The following is a 25,567-nucleotide window of genomic DNA, read 5'->3' on the forward strand; positions in this document are numbered from 1 at the left end:
GTGTTGCTGGGTACGTACGCGCCGCCGGCCCGAGGGGCGTGTGCGCGCGAGCCCGGGGTGGGGTGCATCGGTGGGGTGCGGGCGTGTGTCCGCTGGGAGGTGACTCGCCGGGAATCGCGGACGGGCGTGGGGGGCGTGTGCCTGACGCGCGAACCTTGCCCGGCTAGACGCTGGGGCGGCTTCCGCAGCCCGGGGACCCTGCTTCGCAGCCCGCATCCCCGCGTGGCCGCTGCTGTCAGTCTGCCTTTCTATTGCCCGCCGGTGCGCTGAGCCCACCCTGCTTGGATGCTGTTCACGCCTCTGCGCTCCATCCCTTGCTCTCCTGTCCTCTGTTTCCCATTTCACTCCCAGCAGAGAGGGTGGGGTCCTCCCCTCGCTGATGTAGGGAAGCTTGGTGGTCACTGGCTCATCAGGTTTGGTGACAAAACCGGAGGGTTTTGATGCACTGGGAATTCTCAGTAACTGGCGCCAGTGCCAGGTTTATCTTCCTTGTGGGAAGCAGTTTTAAGTTTTCGTCTATAAAAGGTTAGAACGCTCCTAATTAGAAGGTGTTACCGGCTTGTAAATTGTCAGGCTGTAAGTGGGTGTGATGATGCCAGGTTTCTGCCTATAGGTTTGAAGAAGCTTACTTTTGAGGGGGATGGGGTTGGCGTGGTGTGCCCCAGACCTGCTGTTTCCTTCTCTGCACAGACCTCGTCATCGTGTAGGTTTCCATCTCCTGTGAGAGCCCACAAGGAGCACTGGACGTTTCTTTGGCTGCAGCGAATTTGGCGTTGTCTTTCTGACTGAAGAGTTCAGTCGTAGGGCTTCTGGTCGCCAGTTGCTCTTTTGACGAAAAAGAATCGAAGTCATCTGGGTAAGGGCTAGGCATTGGAAGGAGAGATTTTCACCGTCTTCATATGTATTGTGTAAGGCAGTATCTTTGAACTATTTATACGTTTTGGAAAAAAAATACTTACCAGAAGACCTGCTCGATGTTCGGGTAGTCCTCATGTTTGAGTATCGAAGTAATAGTATTGGCGAGCTCTCAGCGTTGGAGAGCTGTGACTTTAGCATCCTAGACGCAGGTCTGCATAATGGCTTTTCGGTGAGAGGAAACTTCCTCCGCTTTTAATCCAGTACCGTCTCCCCTGCCTCAAACCTGACCATTTAGGTGCTTGTAGTCTCGCCGAAGTTTTATAAATTCTGTTACCTGTTTTTTGAGGAAAAGTCTTGCTTATGAAACATCTTTATTGTTTACCAGGACATTTCCTATATAGCCCCACAGTGAATTTTAGAAATTCCGTTTAGGAAAGGGAAACACGATTTTGAAACACTATTTTTATAAAAACACAAGTGATCCTTTCAGATGTCCAGACATATTCATAATTACATTAATTATATTCAGATTTATTGGCAATGAAAAGTTTACCTTGGTAAATATGTTATATTTTAAAATGTATTTAAATTTATACTCAGTGTTTGTGGAGCTTTGTTAAATTTCATTTATGTTTCAGTGAGGGGAGAGGAAAATGTTGAGTCAGAAGTGATTTTTAAAATTCTAATATATTGGATATTATCCTATTATTGCCACATACTGTACTGTCAGAGTTATATATAAAGTTCCCATTTTTCCTACCTTATGCAGTTACTAATTTTTGAAACAAATGCGTTTTCTCTTTGGGCCAAGCACTGAAGCAGGATAGATGAAACATAATACTGCTCTTAGGTAGATCAGTGTTATTAAACACAGAGCCATATACTAAATCTATGTTTTGTTTATTTTAATTCATGTATATTTGAGGGAACTATTGCAGTACAACTTTATAAAATTGTGGGGTTTTGTAGTCTGTTTTCAACATGCTGCAAGCATCCCATAACTGTCCAATAGAATTAAGAGTAATTTTATTGCTAACTTGGCCTGACAGCTGCAGAATTTATGATGACTCTCAATAAAAGATAAAATTGTTATTTCTGATTTTAAAATCTTTGGTTTTGGAAAAAGCTTGTTTAGGAGACTTATGCATTAAGTATCAGTATCAGATACCTGATCTATTTGAAAAACAGATTTTTTCTGTTTTTGTATGGCTAGAGTTTTAAAATAATTAAGTGTATTGTCAAGATAAGCTCAGAATTCCCTTTTCCTAAATAGAAAGTGAAATACTGGTTTATTTTAATTTGGTATATAAGATGACATTAGATTTAATAGCATCAATATTCTGTTATAAACAACAGTGAAGGAGAACAGTGATTCTAGAGATACAAAGTATTTTCATGCTGAGTTTTGGGAGATTATATATTTTTATTAAAAAACTCACCTTTCTAGTGGGGTCTATGAGTCATTTTATTTTATTTATTTTTAAGCTTTATGGCTGAGCTGCACAGCATGCAGGATCTTAGTTCCCCAACCAGGGATTGAATCTGTACCCCTTGCCGTTGAAGCGCAGAGTCTTAACCACTGGACTGCCAAAAAGTCACCTTTAAGGGTCATTTAAAGTTTTATTTTTATTCATCTTACTGACAATAGGAGGTTGGCGGCCTTTAAAATAGTGGTAGCTCAAAGAGGGTTATTAACTTGGCATTAAGTTTTTTCTTTTTCTTTGGAGAACTACAGGTAAAAGTTGACTGTAGCAACAGAAAGATGATCAAGCAGATCATAAGTACAGGGTTATGTGAAAGTGGTTCTTAATTATAATGTGAATATGTTCCAGGTTCTGTTAATGATCACCCAACATCATGCAGTGTATCCATTTAATATGATGATGTTATGTGCTTGTGTTACATGGCTGTTTTATAATATTACAGAAAGTGATGTCTGTTTAAATGATAAACATGCCTGTATGTAAGGGGGCGGGTGTGTGCATGCTTACACACGTGTAAAAGCATTTCTGTCCCAAGTCAGTGTTATCACCACTATGAAACATGATTTCCTCCATATGATATACCCAAATTATTACTTCCTTCAGTGGATCTGGTCTCTTCTTGGAAAAAGAGTGAGAATTTTGAGAGATGATGTGTATTTGATTCCTTTCTGAGATGGAGTGTGGTCTTGCCAGCTTTCTCTGGCTCCTTTGATAATGAGTTCTATGATTGTAGAAAAGGCTATAAATATCACCTGAGCACACAAGAAAAGCTGCTGTACAGAGAATTGTAGTGGGCTGATGTGAAAGCTGTGTTTTGCTCATTGTGTTAAACCACGTCCTAAATAAAACTTAATTGCTGAGAGTCATTTTAGATTTTATGCACTCTGGCATTAGGCTGCCAATGAATTGATTCAGTGCACATTGATTGAAGGCTAACTCTGTTCCAAGTTCATGTTAGGTGCTGAAGATAAAGATGAATTAGAAAGTCTATGCCCTCAAGGAGCTTAGGGTCAAACAAGAGGTTATACTACATCATGATAAATGTAATAATAAAGGTATGGAATAGATGCTCTTTGAGTACAGAAAAAAGATGTGTGCTATAAATGATCTATCATAGATAAATGGGTTGTCTGTTTTTGTCTAGAGATGCAGAAATGACAAATGTTACCCCAGGAGTACTCTTAGAATCTTTTTTTTTTTCTTCTCAGCTTAGTACAGGGCAATGGGAGCCCAAGTAAGTAGCTGTGTGTATGACTTTTTTGCAGGTATCTCGTGATGCCTGGAAGTTTTAGGTGGAACTGGCAGAACCTTTTTATGTGCCTGAGTTTTGCTGGGTAGCAGTCATTTGGAATATCTTTCTATATTGTGCCTTCTTTTTTGGCTCCTCTAGATCTTTTCTCCACCCTGCGCTATGCTCTGGGAGGCTAGTGCTGTGAACTGCAACTAGGCTGTTGCTTTTTGTTTCTGGTTGACTTTGACCAATGGGACAACAGCAGGAGGCCTGGAAGACCCAGTTTCTTCCTGCTGGATTTGCGTTGCCAGAGCTATTTTGTGTTTTGTGAGTAGGTCACAGCTTCTATTCAGTGGCCATCTGTGCCAGCCAGCTACAGTTACAGATCTTTCTGGGTTTTGGTAACCCTCTACTTGCCCATTTAGCCTAGAGATGATGTTGCTGGTACCATTCCCTGCTGCTTTCCGTAAATCCTACCTATACCTTTGAAGATGGTTCCTTCATAAAATTCTTATTTAAATACTTTATTTGGGTGTGCTGTTTTTTGCCAGGGCGCTACTGATAATACTCATGTTATGTCCAAAACAGATCTGAGGTGACTTCCCTTTCTGCACTTGACAGCAATTACATTGGCCCATAAAAGCAGATGATAACAGGAACTCATGGGCTCCAACATTGGTTTTCTTAGAAGGGAGGGGGTCATGGTTTCCTCAACATACTGCAAACATGGTATCACCTTTATGCCAAATCAGTCAGTAAATTTAGGGGAAAATCTGGCAGCAGAGAACACTGGCAGCCATACTAGGTGGTTGTGTGTGCGTTCCAAGTTGCTTTCGTCGTGTCCGACTCTTTGCTACCCTAATGGACTATAGGCTGCCAGGCTTCTCTGTCCATGCAGGTTCTCCAGGCAAGAATACTGGAATGTGTTGCCATGCCCTCCTCCAGGGGATCTTCTGACTCAGGGATTAAACCCGAGTCTCTTCTGTCTCCTGCAATGGCAGGCAGGTTCTTTAACACTAGTGCCACTTGGGAAGCCCCAGGTGATTGTGGAATCCCATTACTTATTCTTCTTCAGTAATTATGCTGATCTCATTCTGCCCCTTAAGTATTAGCCATAGGAGTGCTCCTTTTCCTGATCTCAGTTTGGGCCACTTTCTTAAGGGAAAGTCAGATATTTAATGAAAGAGTCTCCTTTGTTGAAAGTCTGCAGCCTTCCTTTTTCTCCTAACATTTATTTGTTCATTTACTCATTATTGGGTGAATTCACCCACACATTTGTTTTATTATCTAGTAGATGCTGGGAATTCTGTTAGATACCAAAGAGGTAAATAAGTAAGTAAATAAATAGGACATAGTACTATCCTGATTACTTGCCATTTCAATTTCTGTTTACTTCTATTAAGCTAACTTCTTTTGCTTCTGCTTAAAGTTTACTGTTTGTTTCTCTGTTTTATATAACTTTTGTCTTTTCTCCCAGCCATTGAGAGGGGGAAGGAATCTCAAAAAATGAACAAAAATTTGTCAAACTGGCATATTCTTGGGTCAGACTGGCCTCCTCTTGCAAGACTTTTTCTACCTTTAAATGGCTAGTTTGGAACAAAAGCAGAGGCCTGGAAGAAACTGATAGTATTTGGCTCTAGTTGGCTTTATACAGTTGACTTTAAACTTGAATTTACCTTGCTTGGATGAGAGTATGGAAATATTCAGAAAACATTCCCCTCTATAGCTTTTGTGAAAAGTAATTTTTTCCTTTATATTCTATTTGAATTAAATCCCTTTTGGAAACTCATGGACATGCCATAATCTTTGTTAATATCTTTCTTGCTTAGTCATTTTTGGCTGAATTCTACCAAAGTTCCCTATGTGTTACTCAGTTTGTGAAATTATTCTAATTACTTTTGATAAGAAATTAAAGTTTAAATTGTTACTGTTTATCTGATTTAAAAAGAAGCTGGTAGAAAGTTACTAAAACCTACATTTTAAGAGAACTAGTTAACATGTAGCTTTAGGTTTTTTATGTGTTTTTTTTTTTTGGTTGCTCTGGCATGTAGGATCTAGTTCCCCATCAAGGGATCGAACCCAGGCCCTCCTGCCTTGGCAGCATGGAGTGTGGTTAACTACTGGACCTCCAGGGAAGTCCCTAGAAACGTTTTTTGTGTTTTTTTTTAATTTTTTTTTTTTGCCCCATGGCTTGTGGGATTTTAGTTTCTAGACCAGGGATTGAACCCGGACCCTTGGTAATGAGAGCCCGGAGTCCTAGTCACTGGAACAACAGGGAATTCCCTTCTGCAAAGGAATTTGAAATGTTATTTCCTCCTAAATTACTGGTTTAATTCAGCATTTAGGATGGAAATATACAGTCTGTGTAATAAGCTAGTTAGGGATTATATAGGCACTGTCTTGTCCCTTATTTTCTTTCTGAAAAAGGATTCATTCAGATATTATGAACAGTGGTTACAAGTAACTCTTTTCTTTCTTTTTGTCCCTCCTTTTTGCTGTATGTGTGTGTGCTCAGTCATGTCCTCTCTTTGTGACCCCATGGACTGTAGCCCACCAGGCTCCTCTGTCCATAATTTTTCAGGCAATAAAATCCAGAGGATTTTCCTGACCTAGGGATCAAACCTGAGTCTCCTGCATCTCCTGTGTTGGCAGGTGGATTCTTTACCACTGCTACTTGGGAAGTCCTTCTGTTTCTACGTACCTTATTTTCCATTTTCACTTTTTCCTTCCTGCTTTCCTTCGCCCTTCAACCTTGCTGTCTTGATTTAAAGCCCAGATGGCTCAGACTGAGTTGTTTCAGTTTTACTTAACTGAAACTAATCTAACATTGGTTATGACTTTATAAACTATTGATTTTTCTTTAAAACATTAGATAGACAGCATAGTCTAGTGATGGACTCTGGATCCAAACTGTAGGTTCAATTCCAGTTCCTCCATTTACTAGCTGTGCAACCGTAGGCAGATTTCCTCTGTGTGTGTCTGTTGTGTCAGCTGTGTAATGATAAAGTACCTACCTTGTATGGTTGTTGTGAGGCTTAAATGAGTGAAAATATAAAGGTCTTAGAGTAGGCCTTGCACTCGTGTGCATAAGATGATTGTCAAATAAAAGTAATCCTCTATAATCCTGCAATAATTAAAACATCATTATTTTAGTAAAAATAACATCAACATAGTTTTGTATTAGGGACAAAAATACAAACTTCAAACTGTTCCCTGTGAATACTCATGGAATGTCTTTGAAGCTTACAGAACATCTTGAAATAGTAGTGTCTTATCAGTCATGTGTAAAAACCACATATATGATCTTCAGGTAGTGGTAATCCCAGCTATGTTGGAAAATGATCTGTATAGTCTGTGGTAGAGTGTAACTAAACAGATGGAAAAACTGTTACTTTATACAGTGGTTAAGTCCTGAATTTCAACTTAAGAAAATGGAGTTAGCCAGACACTGGTCGGTCACCTTCACTATTTTTATTGTCCAGGCCTTGGAATTGATTGAGTCACCATATAAAAAGTAGACTTAATATTCCTAAAATTTTTGAATGACTCTAATTGTATTCCCTCATTTGTATGAATTCTGTTGTTTGATTTCCTACCTATGGTTAAGCAGGCATCAAAGAAAAGACTATTGTGTAATACCTCTTCATACCCCATCTCCTTCTTACTTCTGTTTTTTCAATCAGATATTTATTTATTGGCTGTGCTGTGTTGGTTGTGGGATCCTAGTTCCCTGACCAGGGATTGTACGCCGGCCCCCTGCAGTGGAAGTATGGAGGCCTAACTACTGGATCTCTAGGGAATTACCTCAGCTATTTATTTTGACATATGTTAACCTGATACTATCTTTTATTTTTTATGTTGTGTTTAATAGAGTGTTATTGCTCAGTTGCTAAGTTGTGCCTGACTCTTTGTGACCTCAAGACTGAAGCACACCAGGCTTCCCGGTCCTTCACTATTTCCCGGAGTTTTCTCAAACTCATGTCCATTGGATTGGTGATGCCATCCAACCATCTTATCCTCTTTCACCCCCTTCTCCTCCTGTTCTCAATCTTTCCCAGCATCAGGGCCTTTTCTAATGAGTCGGCTCTTTGCATCAGGTGGCCAAAGTATTGGGGCTTCAACTTCAACATCAGTCCTTCCAATGAATATTAATATTGATTTCCTTTAGGAATACAATGTTAAGTTTTAAAATATTTGACGTTGCAACATTGTTCACTTGTTTATCAGCTATTATGTGCTTAATGGGGCTTCACTGATGGCCCAGCTGGTAAAGAACCCCTCTGCCAATGCAGAAGATGCAGGAGACTCAGGTTCAATCCCTGGGTGGGAAAATTCCTTGGAGATGGAAATGGAAACCCGCTCCAATATTCTTGCCTGGAAAATTCCATGGACAAAGGAGCCTGGCATTGCTGCAGTCCATGGGGTCACAAAGAGTTGGACATGGCTAAGCACACACACACACACACACACACACACACACATGCGTGCTTAATATTTACAATGCTAGGAGTTGTAAATTTCATTGTGAAAAAGATAAGTAAGGTCTCTATACTAATAGTTACAGATATTTGTGAATGCCATGAAAGAATGTAAGCAAGGTTAGAAGAGAGTGAGATATTGAGGGGTCAGGGTCATAATCTCAGGGAAGGCTTCTCTGAGGAAGGCATATTTAAATTCAGATTTAAGAATGAAAGTAAGTTGGTCATGGAGGAGCTGAAAGAAGATGATTCCAGGCATAGGAAAGAGCAGGTGTTGAGGGGCAAAGGGCATTTGTAACAGAAAAGAGGCCAGTGTGGTGGGAATACAGTATGTATCCTAGTGTTCTTAATAGTAACTATTGCAGATTATTTCTAAATGTCAAAGTGGATAATAATAATAACTGACATTTAGTGCTCTATGTCTGTGTGTGGCTATGAGGTCTATCAAAACCTGCTCAGGGAGGATAGCTTAGTTATCTTCATTCTGTTGATGGTGGAACTAAGGCCTCAGGTAGCTGAGAAACTGCCAATGGAATCCAGGTAAGAAGTGGCATGGTTGGGAATTGGGAAATGCATTTTTAAGAGTTACAACTTTTGAATTCAGATTGACTGTCCAGATTGAGAAATGAAGAGGGTAAGAAATGAGGGACTGAGGGAATTAATTGGCTGTAAAAGCAGTGATTATTTTAGGTGGGCTAAATCTTTTATGACTATCTTTATTCCATATAATGTGGCTTCATAGTCAGTTTCTGCTTATGTTTTGAGCATGTATCTGCTGTCCAAAGGAGGCACTTTAATTTTTCATAAATCAAACTCCTAATAACTACTAAGAGTTTGCTCGGAGGGTATATCATACTGGAAGATATAACCGATTTGCCCTGATAAGTAAAGTTTGTTGTTGTTTAGTCGCTTAGTTGTGTCTGACTCTTTTACAACCCCTTGGACTATAGTCTGCCAGGGTCCTCTGTCCATGGGGATTCTCTAGGCAAGAATATTGGAGTGAGTTGCCATTTCCTTCTCCACGGGACCTTCCCAATGCAGGGATCAAACCCACATCTCCTGTGTCTCCTGCATTAGCAGGTGGGTTCTTTACCACCGTGCCATCTGGAAAGCCAGATCACTAATATACTCATAGATTTTTTTCTCCAAATAGCACTGTTGTTATAGGCCATTTTACCCAGGAAAGGAAGACCTTTGTACTTTATTGCATGTCATGTGAATCACGTGTGTAGAGTTTAGAGTCACCTTTGGTAACTCATTCCAGTAGATATAGTTAGAACCTCTGGTTTAGTTCTCAGTTGTCACTTCTTGGAAATGTTTCCTGTGTCTGTTTTTCAGGGTGGGGTGCCTAGGAAAATGACATATAGGAAATGTGTAGCGGATGAGCTCTTGAGTTAATTGGCAGCTTGTTAAGCCAGGTTCTGCCTTGCCTTTTGGTTCATTTACGTCAGCAGGAAAAGAGGGCTTGACTTCGTAGGTGCTTGAGAGGTAAATAAGAAGAAAACTATTCCTTATTCAATGCATAAATGAGCCTGTGGTAAATGTTTTACGTAACTCATGAAATCATCACAAAACTGTGAAGTAATAGGCTTGTTGTATGCCCTAGCACTGGTGATACAAAAATGGGTGAAAAAATAAAACTCATGGATCTCAAGTAGCTTCTTGCTTACTCTGGAAAACAGACTCGTAACAAACAATGACAATACCATATGGTAAGCTGAGTGCCTGATATGTCAGAGCACTTGGGTACTAAGAGTGAGTGAGACAGGGTCTCTGTCCCCAAGGGGTACACAGATGCTGTAAGGGGAGAGAAGCAGATATTTTAATGAAGTCTGTGTGAATTTCAGGACAACTGCTCCTGAGATTTTCACTTTTACTTTCCAGCCAGGATACTGTAAACCTTGGGGAACATTGCTGCTGCTGCTAAGTCACTTCAGTCATGTCTGACTCTGTGCGACCCCATAGACGGCAGCCCACCAGGCTCCCCGTTACACTTTTGGTTAGGGCTAAATTCTGGAAATAATTCCTATAGATAGTTCTGAAGTGGTGAAATGAGTCATGTCTGACCCTTTGCAACCCCATGGACTGTATAGTCAATGGAATTCTCCAGGCTAGAATACTGGAGTGGGTAGCCATTACCTTCTCCAGGGGATCTTCCCAACCCAGGGATTGAACCCAGGTCTCCCGCATTGCGGGCGGATTCTTTACCAGCTGAGCTACTAGGGAAGCACAAGAATACTGGAGTGGGTATCCTGTCCCTTCTCTAGTGGATAGTTCAGAATCCATCTTTATTACTGGGTGGAAACACTGTAATATGAGTGCTTGCTGCTGCTGCAAAGTCGCTTCAGTTGTGTCCGACTCTGTGCAATCCCATAGACGGCAGCCCACCAGGCTCCCCCGTCCCTGGGATTCTCCAGGCAAGAGTACTGGAGTGGGGTGCCATTGCCTTCTCCGATATGAGTGCTTAGAAAGCGTATAATACATGTTAGGCATTCAGATATTTTTTACATGAATGAGTAGGCAAGATACTTGAGTCAGTCACTCTTCTGGGGGTTGGAATTTAACTCTGCTATTAACTGTGTGACATTGGGCAGGTTGTTTCAGCTCTCCATAAGTCTTGTCACCTAATGAGGAAAAAGATAATGATAATAGTGTCTTCCTCATAGTGCTGTGAAATTAGATGAGATAATGTGAGAGAGTGTATGTGAAGTGTTTAACATAGTCCTGGTCTGTCCCGTTGTATCATTATCACTATTAAGATAATAACCCAATTTGGCCACTGATCCCGTCTGTTGTTTAAATTTGATACCATGTACTGATGAGTTTTCTTTTGGGACATTGTTTAGTGTAGTTCTAGCTTCAGTTTAAATAGCATTTGAATTGGGACCTGGTTCATATTTCAGTTTTTCGTGCCCAGATCACTATGGGAGATGTTCTGATTACTCCTAACCTGTTTCTTTCTGGAATCAGATACCTCACTGAAATCTTATCATTTTACTTCTAGGTGAGCAGTATTTCCACAGCTCATAGACAAGGTACCAATATGAATATCTGTAGTTGAGTGAAATAGTAATAAAGAAAGGTGTGTGTGAAGTGGAAATGGCATGATTTGGGTAATGGTAACTTCTCTTGGTACTCACGTTTTAAAGCATGAATATTTTATTTCTTGAATATGAGCTAGTCAGAACCTAATAACTTGCAGTTGAAGCTGAAGTATGGCTGCAGTACAGCTAAACATAACAGGTTCTTTTCATAACTTCTCTTGATCAGTAAGAATTTTTCCTTGTTTTCTTTCCATGAAGTTTAAGAAATAAATGTTTATAGTGGTCACATCCACCTGCAGTGTTCTGGGATAGGCCTAATTTTAGGATAGCCTTCTATGTCATAAAGGCAGTATGACTCTATAATTAAATGTATGGCTAAATGTAATTAAAATTCATACTTTTATAATATTTTATGTTTTAATATAATATATTTACAATATTTTTCTTTAAAAAGCCTATTTAAACAGTTTTTCAAATGACATCCTAATTGATTTGGAAAATATACCTAGTATAGTTATACAGTGTAGCAGAAGCAAGTGACATTTATTATATTTTATATTTTTAAAAAATGGCATTGATAAGAGAAAGAAATTTTGAATATGCTCCTTCTCATATGTTGTCTATGTCTAACCCAGTGGCCTAGTTGGAGAAGAGGTCTCTTACATTATGATGTTATCAAAACTTGTTAGGCAAGTTATGGGTAATACTCAACTTTATAGCTAGTGTTGGATATCTATATGAATATGAGTGAGATTCTAAGTTCTGCCATTGACTGTAATTTAATTACTAACCAAATCTAACAATGAATAAATTATCTTTTAAGAAGATAAGTTTTTTGCATTAGACTTCCCCGCCTTGCTTAGGATTTGACATTGTGGATGATTTTTCACTGAATAACAATTTTGTTTATGTAATTTATTTAAAGGGTTCAAAGTGTGATCTGGTAGTGAAAGTGGTTGGCTTTTAAGTCACATTCTAGTTTTGCTTCTGCTGTTCTCTCTGATCACATGGGCTGTTTCGTTTACTCATGTGTAAATTATAATGAGAATAATGTCTGCCTTATCTATCTCTCTGGGTCATAATGGTAAGCAAATTTTCTTATTAAGGAGAGTCAATAGCTGCAGAACGTATTTGGGCATTTGACACTAGGGTGGGAAAACAAAGAACGCAGGGTAAACGGGGCATTTTGAGCAAGGCAGCACACTTGTAGGAGATCTGTTATTGATCTAGCCAGGTCATGAAGGGAATGTTGTCAGCAGAAAACAGGAAAAATCTGAAGGCTGACTGAAGTATTCAGAAAGTAGTGACATGGGAAAAATGGTCCCTGATACAAATAATGTAGGGCCCCTGCTTGAGTTTCTTTTTTGCCACACATAGGCATATGACTTTATCAGTGACCAAATAACTTATGAAATCTTGAAACTAGTTGGATACTCTTATGTCAGCCATACTGTTAGAAGTGGTGACATATGCCACCTTGAGAAGCCAAAGCAGAATATGATTTGGTCAGACTCACTGAAATTTCAGTGAAGGGAGATTTTCAGTTTTAAAAAAGATGAAAAAGGACGTTCAACTGCCATTAAATTAAAAAAAAATACAAAAATAAATCACAGTTAGACTAGGTTAGATCTAGTCTGCTTAATATCAGGAGATTGTCATCTGTATCAGTAGCAGTTTCTCTTCAGCTAAGACTGTCAAAATCTTTTGGCAAACATCTGAAATACCAGGGAAATCTCTTCTAACTTTGTATTTGCCTGTGCTCTATTCTATTCCAGTGACTTGCAGAATATTTAATAGGAAATAGGAGAGAGATGTTCTTTGAAATAAAATAATTACATTATCTAAGATTATGTTTCTGTTTTCCTCAGTACTAGTCTTGTAGTTTGTTAGTCAGTTAATGATTGGAGTGGTGAGACCTTAATGTTTCTGTGTAGCGTTGGCTGGCAGAATGATGCATTACTCTGTAGGGCATTGGCATATAGCTTCCGTTGAACAGTTAAGGGATTTCATCTGCCCAATAACCCTGGAAACCTACCACCAATTGGAAATATATACACCAGAAGTAAAATACTATGGCCAAAGTTACAAGAACTATTGAAGTTGAGTCCTATTTAAGAATCATATTTTTGTTTGCTAATAATTTAAAGCTTATACTTAAAAGCATTGAGCTATTCAGTAGTTGTGACAGCCCTGATCTTGGCTTTGGCTAACTTAATTTCTTCTGATAAAAAGGGAGGCAAAGAGTAAAGTGAGGAAAAGAAAAAATTTTTTAAATGAAGAAGTGAATATTGCTATAGTCCGTTTTTACCTTGCAAGAGGAAGTTAGGAAAGGATGAAGCTTCCTTGAGAGAAAGCAGGACAATAGGGTTAATCATGACGGTGCCTCACGAGGCCTAGAATAAGTAAAGAAGTGCTTCCCAGTAAAGAGATTGTAGTGGAGATTCTGATTTTTAGTTGGATAAATCTAAGGGTCACATTTACAATGGTTTAAATTTCCTGAAGTAAAGAATTTGTTGTTTAGGTTGGTCAACGATAATTCAACCTATGTTTAGAATTTACTAGGGAAAGAGAACAGATTGCTGAAAAAATTTTGTTATAGTTACCCTTGCTTCATGTCCTCAGACTTTTCATAATTAAGAATGAAATACTGAGATTGGAGGGGAATTCCCTGGTGGTCCAGTAGTTAGGAGTCAGTGCTTTCTTTCTTTCTCTTTTTAAATATTTATTTATTTGGCTGTCCTGGGTCTTAGTTGCGGCCACACTGGATCTTTGATCATTGTGGCACCCAGGATCTTTAGTTGCAGCATGCGGGATCTAGTTTCCTGACCAGGGATCAAGCCCAGACCCCCTGCATTGGGGGCATGGAGTCTTAGCCACTGGACCACCAGGGAATTCCCAGGACTTGGCACTTTCACTGCCATGATATGGATTTGATCTCTGATCAGGGAACTAAGATCCCACAAGCTGCCCAGTGTGGCAAAAATCAGTCAATCCATTTACCTGTCAATCAATCAATAAAATTTTAAAAAGAATAAAATATTGAGATTGGAAGATGGCGTAACTTGGTTGAATGTTTTATAAATTAAAAGCAGAGGGGTTTGAAATTTTGAACTGTCAGATATATCAAATAGAGTTGTGACAGAAATGTTATAGCTCAGATAGGGGCTAGCTATAAACATATTTTAGTGTATTATCTGAATATAATTCAGAAGAAGGTGTTTATGTTATAGGAGATAAAAACTTATTAATACTTTCTATAATAAAGGGTGTGAATGGTACTTGTTTAAGGGGGCTAGCATCATATCTGTGCAAACTAATTACTCAAAAATAAGAGAGAAATGAACTGTTGCAGTTTAAATGTAGGGTGTTACCTTGCAATTTCAACAGAACTTTATTAAAATATTTTTTATTTTATCAAGATACTAGTCCCATTTTTTTTTAATGTATAAAAGTTTTACAAAATTATTTTGTATTCATAGGATGCATAAAATTTAAAGAATATGGACACTGGAAAGGTACCGGTCTGATCACCTACTAGGGTGAATCACCCAAGTTCACAACTTCAGTTTCTTTATCTGAAAAGGACTGGGTCTTCATCTGTATGTTCTTGTTGGCTGTGATGCAGTGTCCATTATGTAGTAGGCATTTGTTTATTCTGGTAGTATTCGTTCTTACACACATTGTGTGCTTAGTTCTGTTGTGGGCAGTGGAGATGCATATAATCACACAAATAAATATAAAAATGAACCATTAAGTGCTCTGAAGGAGAGGTTTGGGTACTATGAGAGTTTATAAACAGGATTTTGAATAAGAAGGATAGGGTAGCTTTTTAAAATGATGACTTTGGCTGCAGGGTGGAATAATAGATTGGAGCTGGAAAAGAATGGATTTAGGGAGATCAGTCAGAGAAGGCAATGGCACCCCACTCCAGTACTCTTGCCTGGAAAATTCCATGGATGGAGGAGCCTGGCGGGCTGCAGTCCATGGGGTTGCGAAGAGTCAGACACGACTGAGCGACTTCACTTTTACTTTTCACTTTCATGCATTGGAGAAGGAAATGGCAACCCACTCCAGTGTTCTTGCCTGGAGAATCCCAGGGATGGGGGAGCCTGGTGGGCTGCCATCTATGGGGTCGCACAGAGTCGGACACGACTGAAGCAACTTAGCAGCAGCAGCAGCAGTGGGGAGATCAGTTAGGAAGCTGTCTCAGGGGTCCAAATGAGATAATGGTAGTGAAAGTAAAGAGGTGCTGGTAGAGATGGAGGAAGGCTGAGGGATTTGTGAAGTATCTGGGAGAGAAAATGGACCAGTTTTGGTGACATAGGAAAAATGGGGAGTCAGAGAGAGAGAAATATCAAAGATAGTTTTGAAAGTTCTGGCTTGTATAATTGGATAGATTTCTATAATAACTAAACTGGGGAGCCCTAGGAGAGAACCCATTTGAAATGGGAATGGGGATGGAGATGAGAGTGTGAGTTTGGTTTTCACCATGTTACGTGAAGTTTTGAAGTTTCCAAGAAGGAGTATCTGGTCCTTGTTTGGATAAATGGATCTAAAGCTCAGAGGAACTGTCTGACTTTTCAGAGTCCTGGGCATATTCATGGTAATTGAAGTCATGAGAATTGATGAAATCTCAGGAAGAAGTTATAAATTGAAAAAAAAAAACAGGTTTAGGACTGAGCTTCAGATTGGTTGGAAGAAATAAAAAAGGCCAAGACTGAGAGGGAGAGGATACTTTAAAAAACCAGAAGACTGTTTCTGGAAAGCCAAGTGAAGAGAGTGCCTCAAGAAGAGCGTGGTAACAATGTCTACATCCTCCTGAAAGGTAAGGTAACACCTGGAAAGTATCCATTTGGTTTAGTTACACTAAGGTCACTGATAACTTTATGTAAAGCCATTTTTAAATCGTGGTGGGCTGAGAAGTGAGTAATTGGTGAAGTGGAAATTTGTGGGTATTGGTAGTTCTTTTTAAAAAGTTGGAATTAGAAAGGAGAGTGTAGTAGCTAGTAGTCTGGGATAGTAGGTTGTCATGGTTTCTTGTGATACGCCAGGTGAGGGAAGAATGATCTTGCTAGATAAAGGAACCGTTTTTAGGCCAATGGTATAGGAATAGTTGAATTCCTCTTATAGAACCGTCTTTACTGAGAACAATGGATTATTTGATATCCATGCTTTCCAAAGTAATTGTTAACCAGATACGGTGGAATTTGGTATATGAAGCCTGGTAGACTGGTTTCAAAATTCTGCTTTGCTGTAGGAGCTGCTGAAGACGCCAGTTCAATCCCTGGGTCAGCTATATACCCTGGAGCAGGAAATAGCAGCCCACTCCAGTATTCTTGCCAGGATAATCCTGTGGACAGAGGAGCCTGGTGGGCTACAGTCCATGGGGTCACAAAGAGTTGGACATGACTGAGCGCACATGTACTATTTCTATTACGCATTCTTGCTTTTGGTCACACAGATGCTTATTAGTCTTGTTGAACTTCAGTTTCTTCACTTGAATAATGGAGAGACTACTGTCTACTTCACAGATTTGTTAGTAATAAATAAGAATTAGTAGGCAGTCAACAAACTGTTACCTGCCTGTCTTTCTTTCTTGTTTCCCATGGTAGCTGCTGTTTAGTGTGTAGTTTCAGCATTGCATGTTTGCTCTTGGCCTGAAAGGAATAGTTTGTGGGAGTTCTTCCTTCTTGCAGCTTTTATCTTCTGTATAAAATTATACAAAAGATAACTTTTATCTTCTGTATAAAATTTAACTTGAGTGGTAGAAACATAGATTTTGGGGAAGATGGATATACGATTTGCTGCTGCAGTCATCGTAACTATTAAAAAAAGAATTTTACAAAACTTTTTGGCTTGTGTGCCTTTTTTTTTTTTAAAAAAGCACATGTGTTTTAAACAAAGCTTACTAATTTAGATATGCTACTTTGGTCACTTCCTGCCAAAGTTAGAGTTTTTATGTTTTCCTTCTGAGACACACCTTAGTATAACTTTATTTTAGTTTCTGGAACCTTGCCATTTGGCATAATTTCAGAGTAGACATGATGGATCCATATAAATTAAGATTTAAATACACAGTACATTTTTTTAATTGGTAGGGGCATGTGAACTCTTAAAAGCAGTTGAGATCTTAGGTCTGGATTTTGTTTGGTTGTTTAAACTTTTTCATCTGTAGTTTTGATTTTTTTTTAATTTATTTTTAATTGAAGGATAATTGCTTTACAGTGTTGTGTTGGTTTCTGCCAAATACCATGTAGTTTTGATTCGTTAAGTACTTCTTACACGTATTTGTACCAAAATGGTGAAATCAAGTTTGTCAGATATTTTTTCTACAAGTTCAGTTGCTAATGCAGTCTCCTTAAAGAATTTAAAATCTGCCCACCAGCCACCACCATCCATAGTCTCTAAAGAAGCATTTATGTATATACTTTTCTAGATGATAACAATTCTAGAAATTCTATAAAGGCATTAGAGCTTGTTAGTTTTATTCAAGAATCACTATAATATTAATAGTAAACACACACTTTTATTCTTTGGAATATAGGCCTTCCTGCTGAATGGGAGAAATTGTCGGTTGCCTAGTTGCTGAAAAAGGAGATTTCGTTGATTAAGCGAAGTTTGTGGATGGGATTTCTGAGACTGGAAGTCTCGTTGGTTCAGAGAGAGAAATAACTTAATCAGGTGTTCTCACCTGAATGTGGGGTGCTTTGTTTTACAAACTTAAATAATACCTGGATAAATCCCTACAGTTCATAATTTCTTTGGGTTTCCCAGGTGGCTCAATGGTAGAGAATCATCTGGCAGTGCAGGATATGGGGTTGGGGGGGGGTGTAGTTTGTGATCCCATGGGGAAGATCCCCTGGAGAAGGAAATGACAACCCACTCCAGTATTCTTACCTGGAAAATCTCATGGACAGAGGAGCTTGACGGGCTGTAGTCTATGGGGTCACAGAGAGTTGGACACAACTGAACGACTAAGCAGGCACGTGTCATTTTTTTAAGCTAAAGACTAAATAAATTCTATAGACACTGTGTTTCAAGGAGGAACTTTCTCCTTGATTCACTATGTTATATTGTCTTCTGAAATTTGTTGTCTCTTAATAAACTTTCAAAGAAAGATACAGTAGTTAATATTTGATGAAATATTCCTGTATATCTGTTCATAGATCTTCCAAGTTAAAAAACTTTCTCAATAGAGGAACTGCTCATATCTTGTTTGTTTCCCAAAGGTATATAGTTTATAATCTGTTTTACTTTGGAAATACATGATGTTACTATATGGATTCAGCATAATGTATTTTACCCCCATTTTTGGACATCTGAGTCTTGGACATGGAATAGCATCATTAGTGAAATCTAGATTAGTTTTTTCTTTTAAAATAATTATTCTGTGGTTTCCAAATTTTCTAGAATTAACATGTAATAAATTGGTAAACTCTGAAACGCCCAGAAAAGAAAATAAATATCATTACTAATCTCACTACCACTGAGAGATGACGCCTTTTAACATTTTGGTTATGTATCTTTTTATATTTATGAACTTAACACTTTTTTAAAAACCGGTGCTCTAAAAAAAAGTTGAGATGTTACTTCGTGTACTCTTTTTGACATAGTCTTCTACGAAGTTACCTTCAATGGTTATGTGGTACTTCATTGTTTTTGGCATAACCCTCTTTACCTCTGTTTTTAAATATTTAAGTTATCTGCAGTTTTTGTGCTGTAGTTCAGTATGTAACACCTTAGTAGATATTTTGGAAAACCTTCTTGAGTCATCCACCCCAGACTGTCTCAGGGTGTTCTAGCCTTTTCTTCCTGATTCTCTCTCTTCCAGTATTTCCTTCTTTAACAGTAAGACCAGATCAGGTTGACACAATATTCTTCAAACAATTTAACTGTCAGTGAACATGCTGGCCTCTGTGAGTTTAGGAGTCAGAGAGATACCGAGCCATTTTATTTGCCAGAGATAAATAATTTCAGTACATGGGTTAAGTGTTGTGATAATTTTATGTAAGTATCAGGTCTGTGGAAACTCAGAAAGTGATTCTGAAGGCAGTAGGCAGAGGAGAAAGATCAGGGAATAGCATTTAATTTGTTTACAACAGGGAGGTACATAAATTCTATTTATTTGCATTCACTGCATGAGGAAACTGAGCTAGTTAATTTGCCCATGTTCACTCAAGTAGTAACTGGGAGAATGCCAAAAGTAAGCCCAACTAGGTGTATCTGACTACAAAGCCTCAGCTCTGTTTATGACCCCACCCTGCCACACCAAAGGAAAGATTCCAGGAGGAACTGAATAGAAAGAAGCTGGAATGGCAAGTAGGTGTTAGCTGGGTGGAGGGGGTGGGGTTATTGTTTGGAGCTTGTGGAAGAGATTTGAAAAAAGGAGTAGAGAGAGGTGATGTGAGGCTTAAGCTAACATTAAAAAAAGTGTATATAGTAAAATTCACTCTTTGGGGATACAGTTCTGTGAATTGTCGACAATTTAAAATTTAGGGTTATGTAACCACCACACAATCAAGATACAGAACTAGTCTGTTGCCGCCCTAAATTCCCTCATATTTCTTTTTTTTAGTCAGCTCCTCCCACCATTCTGCACCTCTGACAAGCACTAGTCTGTTCTCCATCCTATAAAGTCATATAAATGGCATGTCATATAATGCCATGTAGTAAATGGAGTCATACAGTATGCAGTCTTTTGAATTTGGCCTCTTCACTTAGCCTAATGCATTTTAATTAGGCAGCCATTAATGATGTAAATATTACTGTACAATTTTGCTATAGTTTTTTGCCTACTTCAAAATTTGCTTATATCATCTTCAAGTCCAGTTTCATGTAAACAGAATGCTTTTTTTTTTTTTTGCTGAAAAATGATTAATAGTTATAGCTCCAGATATCAAAGAAGCCCAAAATATATTCCCGGTAAATGCCCAGGAGAAATTAAAATAGAACAAAATCAGCTGTCTCTTCCCACACCCTGTTACGTCAGCCTTCTCCTTGCTTTTTGCATGTAGAAATCTGCATGGAAAGTTTGCTACTGAATGTGACCTTTGCCAGCTTGAAGAAAAAAAGAGAACAGCTGTTACTAGGAGAGAGTGGAAGGAATGAATGTTGTTCCTGGCCAGTTGGCACTGTGTGCCTTTCTGGGGCAGTAACAACAGGTGACCAACTTCTCCTTTTTATTTTTGTTAGTGTATAAATAAATAGGCTAACTTGTTTTTTGTGCAGAAATCTCAGGGTATATATTAAAATAACCTGCCCATATAGTTGTCTTGGATTTTTTAAAAAGCTGTTTAAATACATACACAAATTTATTTTAAGTGTCTTAATGAACTAAGAGACTCCAAGGTTGAGGATATTATAGGTAATTATTGACAGAAAACCACAAAGAGTAAAACTTTGTTTGGTAAATGTCACTTATATCTAAACTGTACTTTCTCCCTTTTGTTTCAACTTAAACAGAAAACCAAAACGATAACTAAGTACTTTTTATAGTAAAACCATGTCAGCCACAGAGAGGTAGTGACTACAAGCCAGTGACCAGAATGTAGGTATTTCTAAAAGTTGAGGGTGCACTGTTCTTTGAACTCTTGCCCCTGGATACTTTGAGTGCCATCTCTGTGAATCACACCCAAATATATAGTGCTCTCGACCACGGACCCCTCCCACGTGGCTTCCCGCTCTTCACCTTCTCCCTCTCTACCTCGCACAAACTCATCTTGAGGTACACCTTCCATCAAGTCTTTTCTTGCTCAAAGCCAGTGTTGATTTTTCATTTCTTACTGAAGCATATCCAAATTAATTACCTGGAATTGAAAATCTTCATCCTGTACTTTTGCTCTGCCCATTCATATTTCTCTTATTCCTCCTTGCACTTTACCCTACCACAGTTGGACTATCTTTTTTTTTTTTTTTCCCTAATTGTCTGGCAACAGATTGAGCTCAGTTATCAGTTTTTAATTTATTTGTTTCCCATTGCAGTTGTTGTGACTGTTTTTCTACTCTATTAAACTCCAGTTATCTCCTACTCTCCTCATTTTTTTGCAAATGGTACCATTTCCTACTTCATTTAGAAGGCTTTAGTCAGATAAGTGTGTGTTTGAGTCCTGGACGCATCACTTACTATCAAAACTGGTAGACAGTATACATCTGAGTCTTACCTTCCCTCACCCACAACCCTCCCATGGACCTACCCAAGATTCTACAACTAAAAGGTTGAAGCAGAACCCAGCTCCTCTAGCACCAGCTGGCATCTGTTCTGAATGACCGTGCTGGTGTGTACTAGTTGTTAAATATTTTTAATTTCACCCTTATTATGTGTATGACTTTAATTATGTTACTTATCCTCTTTGAGTCATCCTCTCATCTTTAAAATGGGGATAGTAATAGCATGGTGACTCTTTGTTAATTCACTAAATATTTGTTGAGGGCCAACCTTGTACTAAGAACTGTCTTAGGTGCTTGAGGTATATCAGAGAACAAAAGAAATTTGTGCCTTTTTGGAGCTTGTGTTCTAGTATTGTAAGGATTAAATGAAAATTACTGTTAAGTGTTTGGTATGGTATCAGATCCACAGAGGTGCTCACACTGTTTCAGCTCCCTTTCTTCCTTTGTCACATGTTTCCATCAAAGCCAAAGGGCCAAGGGGAGTGTGCTAATACTGAATGTGGTGTCCCAAGAGTAACCAGAACCTGGTTACATTGCAGAGCAATACAAATCAAATAGGAAACATTAAAAAAAAACAACAACACAAAAACCTTAACAGTAACCAACCTTTTTTAAAAAAATTTATATTTAATTGGAGGATAATTGCTTTACAATATTGTGCTGGTTTCTGCCATACAATGTCATGAATCAGCCACAAGTATAACCCTGCTTTTGATGAGTTGTCTCAGTATGTTTTGGAGAAGGCAATGGCACCCCACTCCAGTACTCTTGCCTGGAAAATCCCATGGACGGAGGAGCATGGAAGGCTGAAGTCCATGGGGTTGCTGAGGGTCGGACATGACTGAGCGACTCCACTTTCACTTTTCACTTTCATGCACTGGAGAAGGAAATGGCAACCCACTCCAGTGTTCTTGCCTGGAGAATCCCAGGGACGGGGCAGCCTGGTGGGCTGCCGTCTATGGGGTCGGACACGACTGAAGCGACTTAGCAGCAGCAGCTCAGTATGTTTACATTTCCTTTCATCTCCTGTGGATTCAGCTCCAGCCATTCATCCTCATTCTCAAGTTCTCCTCTCCCACTACCTGCATTTCACTGCATCAGCTCACTGTCACATCTTTTGCACCATAGACAAGAGCAAAAAAATCATCACCCTTCTTTTGCTCTATTTATCCTTCAAGGTGTAGACCAAATTCTCCCCTTTCCTTCCTTTTATATCACAAGACATTTAAAAGTTTTTTACCCAATTACTCTCTTTCTCTAATTCTTTCAGTCTTTCTGTTTTCACTCAGAGTACTGCAGTTCTTCTGTCATGGTTCATCAGTTACCACTTGTCTGTTCCTTTTCTGCTCTGCTTCTTTTTAAGTGGCATCTGTAATTGTCAAGACCATCCGAACCCAAAAGGCTCATGGCCTCATTGACGTGGGTTTTGAGTCACAATCCTGCAACCTAAGTTCCCTCGGGCCAGTTTCTTCATCTTCAAAATGATGTAATAACATTTACCTTTTAAAGTGATTAAAAGAAACCTAGCATACTGTCAGGGAGTTAAGTAAAAACATTACTGGCATTTTTGAGAAGTGCCCCTCCTCATTTTCCTTGACACTGTTCTTTCATGTTCTTTATCCTACTTACCTGGTAGTTCATTCCTCATTAATTAGCATGCGTGTGTGCTAAGTCACTTCGGTTGTGTCCGACTCTCTGCGACCCTATGGAATGTAGCTTGCCAGGCTCGTCCATCCATGGGATTCTCCAGACAAGGATACTGGAGTGGGTTGCCATGCCCTTTTCTAGTGGATCTTCTCAACCCAGGGATCCAACTTGCGTTTCTTTTGTCTCCCGAATTGGCAGGCATGTTCTTTACCAATAGCGCCACCTAGGTGGGTTATTAGTTAGCTGTCTCTTTTTTCTTTAGATTATTGTTCTTGCCACTTTTTCTGATCTTAGTAAGATCTCATGGCTTCAGCTATCCCTTTTATAATTGAAATTTCAGATATTCATCTCTAGTCTGCATTCTCTCTTGAGTGCCAGATATGAATGTCTAGCTGTGAGCTAGATGTGAAACATTTGTCAAATGATCTGGAATATGAATCAAGGAGTCTCAGCATTTGATATGCAGAGGAAACAGACTGTCTTACCTGGCATACTTCCTAGTTTCACTTGTTCAAGTTGGTAAAATTTTGAAAAACTTTCTTTATAGAGGAGGAGAAGAGAACCCTTTTTGTTTAAAAGTAACACACAACTCCTGTCAGTTTGCAGGAAGAGTTTTCATGTGATTCTGGAAAGATGTGCAACACCTGTTTCCAAAGAAAGCAAGAAAAATATTGCATGTTTTTCTCTCCAAAATGTATTTTATTCAAACTGAATTGGACACCAAATAAAGAACATTCCTTAAATTTGGAATGAATAGAACTTTCTAAAAACTGCTCAGGTAACACTAAGTAGTAAAAGCCCAAAAAATTTTATTTACTTTTAACCTTGGACTGCTAAAAGGAGAAAATGAAAGGGTTTGTAGAAGCAAGTTTCACAAAAGTAACTGTAGACTTATTTGTTAGACCCAAATGTACATGTAGGGAAATGAACAAACATGGTTAAATTTACATATGTTGGATTTTGTTTTCGGAAGGGAGAATATTTCTTACATATGGGTTTTATCCATTACCTTTTTGGTAAAGCATCAGCTCCTAGAAGCAGTTACCTCACTGTTTATTTTTCTTGTAAGTTCGCTGTTTATTTTTCTTGTAAGTTTTGCTGAGGTTTCTTTCAAGTTTTGCAAAGTGCACTTACACATTAGGATGGTTCAGTGTAGTAGATTGAGATGTATTCTTGGTCACACAGAGTAACTCTGCCTTCACCCCCAATTGAACCAACATAAGGAAATAAACTGTTTATATACAGACCAGCTTAAGCTCATAGAATCATGGATTGAAAAGAGACCTAAGAAATGTCATTCTTTTTCATTTGTAAGGAGACTGAGACCCTGATAGTTATTCTAAGAGAGGTGGTATGATATGAAAAGAAGAGGAACTTTTTGTCAAAATTCTGACTTCCCTATTTACCAACTGTAATTCTAGTACCTGTCCTAGTACACACCCAAGATCTTTGTACTCTTGGGTGAGTTGCTTAACATCCATGAGTTTCTGATAAAATTTAGTTCTAAGATATAGTTAGTGCTGTTTGAAATTTTTAATAATTTGCTGTATTTGTTTTTCTTTTGTTAAACTTTAGCAAGCCTGATTATTTCATTAATCTGTAAAATCTCATTTGGTTTTATTGATTTGATTTTTCCTTGTTCTGTTTCATTAATTTCTGTCCTATATTTTTCCACTTTCTTGAGCTTTTAAAAGTTATTGTGTTGAATGTTTGTTTCATTAATTTCTAATACATAAATCTAAAACTACATTTTCACGTGTAGTATTTTAACTATACTTTAAATTTTTACTTGCCATATTTTCATTCGTACCCAACTGTTTTGTGATTTATATCTTGACTTTTCTCTGATTTAGTGACTTGTAAATTTTCAAACATACAGATTTGGAGGATACTCTCCCCATCGTGGAATTGTTAGATAGAATATAGACAAATACCTGGCAAATAGTTGGTATTCAACAGATGTTTTTCCTTTTCTTTAAAGAAATAAACTTTGACTTTTGAAATTAGAACAGGAAACATAACATTGGAATCAGTTCAGTTCAGTTCAGTCAGTCACTCAGTCGTGTCCGACTGTTTGCGACCCCATGAATTGCAGCATGCCAGGCCTCCCTGTCCATCACCAACTCCCAGAGTTCACTCAAACTCAAGTCCATCGAGTCGATGTTGCCATCCAGCCATCTCATCCTCTGTCGTCCCCTTCTCCTCCTGCCCCCAATCCCTCCCAGCATCAGAGTCTTTTCCAATGAGTCAACTCTTCGCATGAGGTGGCCAAAGTACTGGAGTTTCAGCTTTAGCATCATTCCTTCCAAATAACACCCAGGACTGATCTCCTCTAGAATGGACTGGTTGGATCTCCTTGCAGTCTAAGGGACTCTCAAGAGTCTTCTCCAATACCACAGTTCAAAAGCATCAATTCTTCAGCAATCAGCTTTCTTCACAGTCCAACTCTCGCATCCATACATGACCACTGGAAAAAACCATAGCCTTGACTAGACGGACCTTTGTTGGCAAAGTAATGTCTCTGCTTTTGAATATGCTATCTAGGTTGGTCATAACTTTCCTTCCAAGGAGTAAGCGTCTTTTAATTTCATGGCTGCAGTCACCATCTGCAGTGATTTTGGAGCCCAAAAAATAAAGTCTGACACTGTTTCTACTGCT

At 38.7% G+C, this 25,567-nt stretch overlaps 1 protein-coding gene across 1 annotated transcript in view; it reads left to right on the plus strand.

The window, feature by feature from the left end:
• The window catches only part of PPAP2A (phosphatidic acid phosphatase type 2A), a 196,180-nt gene that overhangs the window by 91,979 nt on the left and 78,634 nt on the right, over positions 1-25,567 (plus strand). Inside the window, exons 5-6 of the mRNA XM_010857193.1 lie at positions 100-261; positions 805-856. Of these exons, the coding sequence (XP_010855495.1) occupies positions 100-261; positions 805-856 (214 nt within the window). The remainder of the gene's footprint in view (positions 1-99; positions 262-804; positions 857-25,567) is intronic.

The sequence above is a fragment of the Bison bison genome, unplaced genomic scaffold, assembly GCF_000754665.1.
Source record: "Bison bison bison isolate TAMUID 2011002044 unplaced genomic scaffold, Bison_UMD1.0 scf7180017864378, whole genome shotgun sequence".
NCBI lineage: Eukaryota > Metazoa > Chordata > Mammalia > Artiodactyla > Bovidae > Bison > Bison bison.